Raw genomic sequence first — 8,158 nt, 5'->3', positions numbered from 1 at the left:
GCCACGCTGCAGCTTTCGGTCGAGCAGGAAGTTGAGGAGCAGGTGATAAAGGACGGGGATGTCGTCATTCAGGTAAGGAGATCATTAATTCACTAATCCAGGGACAGATTTATTTGTTCAATCATCTGTTTTATGTTCTTTCATTTATAAATACATCCATTTCATGAATAAATGTATGTTCATTCCATAAGCAGGGCTGACACTAACGGTGGCCCGGTGGCCCGGGGCCATCAAAAATGAAAGTCGGGCCACCAAATTTCAAAAAAGGCAAATTTTGTAGCCCGCTTCGGGCCACCAAAATTTTTTGAAAAGTATGTCAATAAATTCGTAACTTGTTGCGCCGGAAATTAGCGGTTAAATTTGTTTAAAGGATGGATGAAAAGGACTGATTGAGTGCCTGAGAGTGAGTGTTGCAAGTTTGTTGAAGTTTATTTATGAGTAGATATGTCCAACTTCTAATTCTTACTATCATGAAACTTAAATATTTGACTCATTTAAAAAGAAAAAAGGACTTTTAATGTTTTTTTTTTTTCGGGACACCAAATTTTTCTCTCGGGCCACCAAAAATTTGAAATTTAGGATTTTGGTGGCCCCATCGGGGCACCAAACAAAAAAGTTAGTGTGAGCCATGCCATAAGTCATTTGTCCTTCCTCTCCTATTGCCCTCTTTCTGTCGATAAGTTGTTCTGTTTTACATGATCATATTCTTTCAAAAGGATGGTATAGCTTTGGCTATGAAAGGCGGGACCCACCTTTTACTAGGTTCGCTTTTGTTTTTGGATATCTCAGCCATTTGATTTTAAAAGCCAATTTTCTTCAAGCAAACTTTGAAATCCTTTTAGAAGTGTATGCTTTTTAGCCCTTCATGAAGTGGTTTACGAGTGTTTTGCAAAAAAGTTAAAAGCTGAATCCTCACCTCAACCAATACTATACTATCCCTTTTTACTTTGTTATGAGATAATTAGAAACCACTGATATGAAATGTGAAAGAGCCACAATTCTAACAGGAATTCAAAGTTTATGTGATGAAAATCGCATTTGAAATGGCTGAGATGTCTAAAAACAAAGTAAAACGAAGTGGTCCTAATAAAAGTTGCGATCTCGGCCATTTCAAAATCCACAAAATAATGACCGATTTTCATCAAATAAACTTTGAATTCCACGTAGAATAACTATCGGATGGACTTTGATATTTCCTATTAAAATTTTCTAAATATCTTCGACAAAAGTTGAAACCTGAAACCCCTTCTCAACCAGAACTATACCATCCCTTAATGGTGATGCGCTGTTCCCTGAGAGACAAATAAATCTTGGTTGGAGTCAGTTAAGTGAGTTTTATTCTGTGTTGTTGAAATGAGATGATTTTGTCTTAGAACGATGGTATTTTGTGTCCATTTATTTTTCTTACGTGGAAATATTGCATGGTAGACCACTGTTGCCACATTTGTTATTACTCTTTAGTGAAAATGTTTTACCGAGCAAGTGCCGATCCGGTTGATGATTTTGAATCAATGTGGGGTTTTCAAGGCGTCAAGACCAAAAAGTATAGTGCGTGTGCTTCTATACTCTTTGGTCACTACTCTCTGAAGTAGTTCGAAATCTCTTCGCTGTCATCGAAGTAGGACTCGGAGCAAACAAATATTTCAGCGTTTTTTGTTTTGCAGCCATCATGTGGTTTCAATCTGTGTTGGCGAAATTGGTGTGTCAACCTCCCTCCCCATTATAAGTTTGTTTTGTTATGTCTGAATTTATTTTTTCCGTTGTAGGTACCAGTCTCGTCAGTTATCAACACCGATGGAATCGCTCTCACCGAGGGAATAAGCGAAGAAGCAGCCATCGGGGCGTCTGCTCTGAGCCGGCTCGCCCAGGGCGCCGAGATCACAGTGCGTGAGGTGCACTTCTTGCAGGGAGGTGACAACCAGCAGCAACACCACGAAATGATCACGTACAACGTTCCCCCCGTGGCTGTCACACAGCAGATCATTGCCGGGGGCGACATGAGCCACGTCATCACGGAGCAGCACTACCAGCAACAGCAGCAGCAACAACAGCAGCAGCAACAACAGCAGCACCAGCAGAACGGTGCGGAGCACGAGGTCGAGCGGTACCAGGAAGTAGCCACCCACGTAGTGACTACGACGACGCAGGAGAACGGCGTACCGACGGCGGTGACGGAGCAAATTGTCCATGCCATACCTCATCCCCCGCCCCCGCAGCAGCAGCAGCACCAAGAGCAGGCGGTTGTCCACCAACTCATCCCGATGACACTCCCTCACGACGCTGAGCTGGTTATGAGCATGATGCAAGCCCACCACGCGAATGTGTCGCAGCGTTAACTGGATGGCAGTATAGAAAATGTTAGCTCTTGAGACTGTGTGTAGTGTGCCAAGAAAAGTGGAAGAAAGCAAGAGAAAGATATGAACATTGGTAAAAGATTGTTTGTCGTTTCTGTGATTACTCAGTATCACCGTATAAAAGAGCGAGAGAGGATATGGGAGTAAGAAACAGTGGAACGTTCAAATTATTTGAATTGTGTCAATGATGCTTGCAGGGTTAAATGCCCATTCGAAATTGATTTTATAATTCAAAGTAAGAATGATCATCTCAATCAAACAATAAAATACATGTACATGCTTTAAGACTTTTGATTTTTTGATTTTTCTTTTTTTTTTAAGTAACGCACCAATCTATTTGATTTACTGTGTATTATAATCATCTGTCTATGTTATTCATGTGCTATTCCGTTTTGTTTTGTATGCAGCAGGAAGATGAAGTTCTGATGAAGCTCTGATAAAATACTTCCTGTCGTTATTATTGTTTGTATAGATGTCGATACCCGTCGTGCCATTGTGTTTAGATGCGAATATTACTGCAGTCATGATTACTACTACTTTCTACTACCATTACTACTACAATTACTATTATTACTACAACTATTACCATTTCTTCTTTTGCAACTTTTTGTACCACTGCTATAGCTAATTGTTTCTCTTTTTTTTTTCTTAATGAAAGTGATCACGAAATAGGCAAACTATTTGGTTTAGCATAGTGTGAACAAGAAAAGATGAACTGACAATCTTTTACTACAGTGTATTTGTAATGTTACACGAATCGATAGGGTGGTGCCAAATATTTTCGTCGCTTTATATTTCTTGTATATGATGAAGTTGTTATAATTATGTCCATTTTAACTAAATAGCATTTGTGCTGAATGTACGAGTAAAGCCACGTGCTGTTTTGTAATGTTGTCGCTTTATATTTCTTGTATGATGAAGTTATAATTATGTCCATTCTAACTAAATAGCATTTGTGCTGAATGTACGAGTAAAGCCACGTACTGCTTTGTAATGTTCTTGCAAAATGCTCAGATAATCTTTTTTTTTTTTTAATTTCGTCTTCCGTTGTGCTTGTACATATTGCTGCCTATTATAAGGCAGAGGTTCTGATTCTTCAACGAATTAATGTTGCAAATAGCTCCTGCTCTTTTTTTAAAGGATGATTAAAGAACTTTGCTCAAAAAGGCAAGACTGCTGTATGACATTTTCGACTAAAAACATAAATGAGAATGCGAAGCAATGTCCGTAATACATATGGCGGACTATTTAAAATGCTATCGTATTTTTAATTCGCCAAAGGGCCAATTTACAATCTAACTTTCCTTCTAATATGCATAGTTGTCAAGAAAATAAAGAATTCAGTCAATTGATTGCTGTATAATTTCTTGTATAGGTGGCTTGAGTGATCATTCAACTTGTTTATACATATATCTGTAACTTGCTATTACGCGTTGTTAGATTTCTAAGGATAATCTCAAATGCAGCACAATGTAGCTGTTATTCGCTTTTACCAACAAAATAAAGGGGGGGGGGGGGGTTGATGAGCCCATGTGTACATAGATTCGACGCCCCGCGGTATTTTGCATCGTTTGGAGATAATTCCAACGCAAGGGGAAAATGAGGTTCACCACTGTGTAGATGCAGTCTTTTGTGTTGGAAAAGCGATTAAGAGCAAACGAAATCCTGTTTGTTTTGCTTTGTTTTGTTTTTATTACTGATCGATGGTATGTCATCCTATCGTCAGAAGTTTCATTGGTATTTTGACACGACTTCGAGGAAAACTCGACTGGCTCTGTCGCTCTGTCAATAGTCAGTGGTCACATGTGTTGCCTTTTTTTTGGGGGGGGGGGGGTAATCTTGTATCACACCATTTTGTAGCCTCCTATGCGGCCATTATGGAGGATAATGTAGACAATGATTACAGATAAGACTAAGAGAGGTCGCTGGTTTTGATTTTTGGTTAAACTAAGTGTTGTGGGGCGACTTACATAATTATATACATGTAATTATCTTCCTGATAATGACATTCTGTAGGAACTCTCGATGTTTTACACAAAGAAATGTGTGTTTGTAATATGAAAGTACATGTATTAAACAAATGTACACAAAATGTCTGTTATATTACAATAAAAGAGTACCGATGAAAGGACATAGCAGTCATGTTATAGTTAACAAGTTCAACGTACTAGGCCAAAAGACTACATAGATAAATTCTTTTTCTGGATTCAGAGGATGGAACGTAAGGGGTACAATGATTTTCTGTTCAATACATTACTGTACACCATTTACAACATACAGTTAAACTCGCCTAAGTCGACGTCGCATATGTCGAATAATCGCGCAAGTCGAAGATTTTAAAAAGTCCCGATTTTTCCCCATTGACTTACGTGTATTAATTCACTCACAAGTCGAATTTTTTGAAGTCGAATACTCGCCTAAGTCGATGAAATTCCAAGAACACTTTCTCGGAAAAACCGTTGAATTCATTGTGCCTAAGTCGAATAAGATTTTATTGTGTAATAAATCACTGTCAAAATCACGAGACGCCAGTTTTTGTTTACATACAGTATTACCAAAAGAAACTTTGCGTCAATGAACATTAACGTTTCATTAACGCAAGCGGTTTCACCTGAATCGTTATTAACGCAAACTAACGATCGGGAAAATTAACGTTTGTAGTAACGATGAGTAACGATCCCAAGCGCAAATTAACGATGTTTCGTTGACATTAACGATAGGTAACGCAAGAACTCACGCGAGATTTTAGTTTCCGGTACCCAGACCTGGTGAAAGGACGACGTAGCCCCTGCCGAGTGTAGCGATCTATGCCTTATATACTTAGCGGAGTCTTTTCGCGAATCAAATCACGATTTCGTGAATGGTTAATACGCGACCGGGGTCACCAAAAACGCACGCCGGGCCACCCCCCCCCCCCCCCCCCCAAAAAAAAAAGCCGGATGTTTGCCTTCAGGTTTGGAAATGAACAGCGGTAACAATCGGCTCCATAAGATGCTAGAATAAATGTCATATGTTTGCTCTTAATTTTGGAAATGAATAACTGTAATATTTAATGTGGATAAAGTGTCTTGCTGAAGGGTAAATGTCGGGCACACCGCTCCAGCTCTCGGCTCCAGAGTAGACAACATACATGTACATTATACATGTGTACGCGTGGTGTAACTGTAAGTCGATTTTTTTTTCGACTTACGCACAAGTCGAAACTCGCCTAAGTCGATGTGTTTTGCTCAGTCCCGAGAAAATCGACTTATGCGAGTTTAACTGTACTTTCAAATTACTTGTACAAACCCATCACTATACTGCGCGTACAGTCGATAAATCTGTATGACGCACGTTCTTCGCAGTTTCACCCGCATTGATTGTTTCTTGTTACAATGCTTCCAACTGACTCACCAGTCTCTGAATAAAAGTGTGTAATTCTGTAATTCTATGTAGCTTAAGAGTGCCATGTATATTTTACGCTTGTTTGTTTCAGGGCTTTTGTGTTGCTGTAAAAAGAGAAATAAGTTGCATTTTTCTTATGGGGGATGTTGAAATGTAATCTATCACGTGCCCATTGAGAACGATAAATCATGATGTGTAGTACATGTACTGTAGTTAACTTATGAAGAAACTTGTTAGTAACTTGAAAACACAATTAACGTTTTTGATCGCCGGGCAAGCTACAAAATCTGCGGAACTATAGGTGCCTGTGGGTCAAACATGAAGTCAAAATCTTATACATGCATAACAAGCTCCTAATAATTCTTTGCCTGCATGATATTTGGAGAAATGTGAGGTCAGCAACAGAGAGTGAAAGTTGCGATACAATCAGAAAGCGAAATAATTTTTGTCGAGCCCACCGGAGGTGTGGGGAGACTAAGGGATCGCCTGTGGCGTCTGTCCGTCCGTCGTCCGTCCGTCCGTCCGTCGGTCGTCCGTTCGTCGTCCGTCCGTAACGCTACATAAACTTCAATAACTCTTTACTCTGGGCTTCAATTGCAATCAAACTTCGAGGGAAGAGGGGTCATACAAAATTTCACATTTTACCATAGTATGAAGGTCACCTCAAGGTCAAATCTCACAAGCAGGAATCAACGAACTTTTAGAGCCCAATGTTAAGTTTTTATGGCGCGTTTCGATCATGGGTCATAACTTTTGATCCATAGCTCCATTTGTGACTATACTTAGATGGTAGATGTCCCATGGGGAGTGCAATGGATGATCACCACAAGGTCAAAGGTCACAGGCAGGGGTCAACGAACTTTTAGAGCCCAATGTTAAGTTTTTATGGCGCGTTTCTATTATGGGTCATAACTTTTGATCCATAACTCCATTTGTGACTAAACTTGGATGGTAGATGTCCTTTGGGGAGTGGATGATCACCTCAAGGTCAAAGGTCACAAGCAGGGGTCAACATACTTTTTGAGCCCAATGTTAATTTTTTATGGTGCGTTTCTATTATGGGTCATAACTTTTGATCCATAACTCCATTTGTGACTAAACTTGGATGGTAGATGTCCCTTGGGGAGTGGATGATCACCACAAGGTCAAAGGTCACAAGCAGGGGTCAACGAACTTTTAGGGCCAAATGTTAAGTTTTTGTGGCGCATTTCTGTAATGGTTCATAACTTTTGATCCATAACTCCATTTGAGACTAAACTTGGATGGTAGATGTCCCTTGGGGAGTGGATGATCACCACAAGGTCAAAAGTCACAGGCAGCGGTCAACAAACTTTAACCCGTTGAGAATGAGTCCCGAGTATACTCGGGCAGGTGTCTATGGGCATTGCGTGTTTTAGCAAAATCAGTCTGTCCTCAACGGGTTAAGGGCCCATTGTTAAGTTTTCATGGCACGTTTTTGTTTTGTTTTTTGCCATAGATTTTTACCCTTTTATATCTCTTTTTATCTGTTATATCTCTTTTTTTATCTGTTATATCCCATTCGCGTACAAGAAATTGTACGCGAATTGGCGAGACACATTATGGCACTTGCCTTGTCATTACAATGTCATCGCGGAAAGTGAACGGAAATAATGCATATTAGGAGCGTGATAGAGTGATGTGGTTGCACTTGCCAGTATGAAAGATCTGTCCAAACGACTATCTGTTTTTGAAACGTTCTCTTTATATATAAACGTCAACAATTGGCTTTTATCAAATCTGTTAATCAGTGCACACAACCATACCCGCTCAGATCAGAATCTCGTCCACGTGTAGACGTGCAAATATGTAATTAGAAAAGTAGATGTATCTATTTCTTTGTAAACCTGAGAATTTGGTATTTACTAAATTTTTATTTTTATTTTACTCCATTAACCCCGTTATAGTTACCAGCTGCAACCTTCCAATACACAAATTCAGTGTTATATTTGATATGGCGGTCATAAAATTTTTACCTTTCACCTCTTAGTCTGTGTGTATGTTGTACTCGATGAGAGAATAATTGGAAAATGCGTCCTGGGCCCCATTTCAGAGAAAGTTGATATGATAGCAACTCTTTGCTGGAATGGCAATTGTCATGGTAATGACAAGAATCCAGCTTCCTGATTGGCTGTTGCTATGGGAAGTTGTCATCAATACCAGCAAGAGTGGCTATCCTAACATCTTTTATGAAATGGGTCCCTGGTCAGTAAGTTCAATTGAGGTGAATGTATCACAGGATAGTTCACAAACAACCTGAGGCACTGAATTGGAGAAACTGCGTTATCCACCGATTTGATCCCTTTGGTCGTTGTTTCTGTACACAACTTTCATTTCACTGTACTTAATGCGCATGTTACCTGGCGAAACGTGTAAATATAAGCATTTTCTTGTATGATACA

At 39.6% G+C, this 8,158-nt stretch overlaps 1 protein-coding gene across 1 annotated transcript; it reads left to right on the top strand.

Annotated features, from left to right (window-relative positions):
• The first annotated feature begins 18 nt into the window (after positions 1 to 18).
• On the top strand, positions 19 to 2,529 carry LOC139712588 (uncharacterized). The gene is made up of 2 exons (XM_071624397.1): positions 19 to 72; positions 1,767 to 2,529. Exon 2 carries the CDS (start codon positions 1,938 to 1,940, stop codon positions 2,334 to 2,336), a length of 399 nt encoding a protein of 132 aa, XP_071480498.1. The 5' UTR covers positions 19 to 72; positions 1,767 to 1,937; the 3' UTR covers positions 2,337 to 2,529.
• Positions 2,530 to 8,158: the final 5,629 nt, after the last annotated feature.

The sequence above is a fragment of the Diadema antillarum genome, unplaced genomic scaffold (assembly GCF_040938485.1).
Source record: "Diadema antillarum isolate AM-2024a unplaced genomic scaffold, OU_Dant_1.0 seq00001823_RagTag, whole genome shotgun sequence".
Lineage (NCBI taxonomy): Eukaryota > Metazoa > Echinodermata > Echinoidea > Diadematoida > Diadematidae > Diadema > Diadema antillarum.
Note: the sequence above shows the minus strand (reverse complement) of the source record. Positions and strands in the feature narration are given on the sequence as shown.

What these genes read in the sequence shown, in the direction of transcription:
- LOC139712588 (XM_071624397.1), top strand. Translation starts at nt 1,938, where the DNA reads ATGATCACGTACAACGTTCCCCCCGTGGCTGTCACACAGCAGATCATT.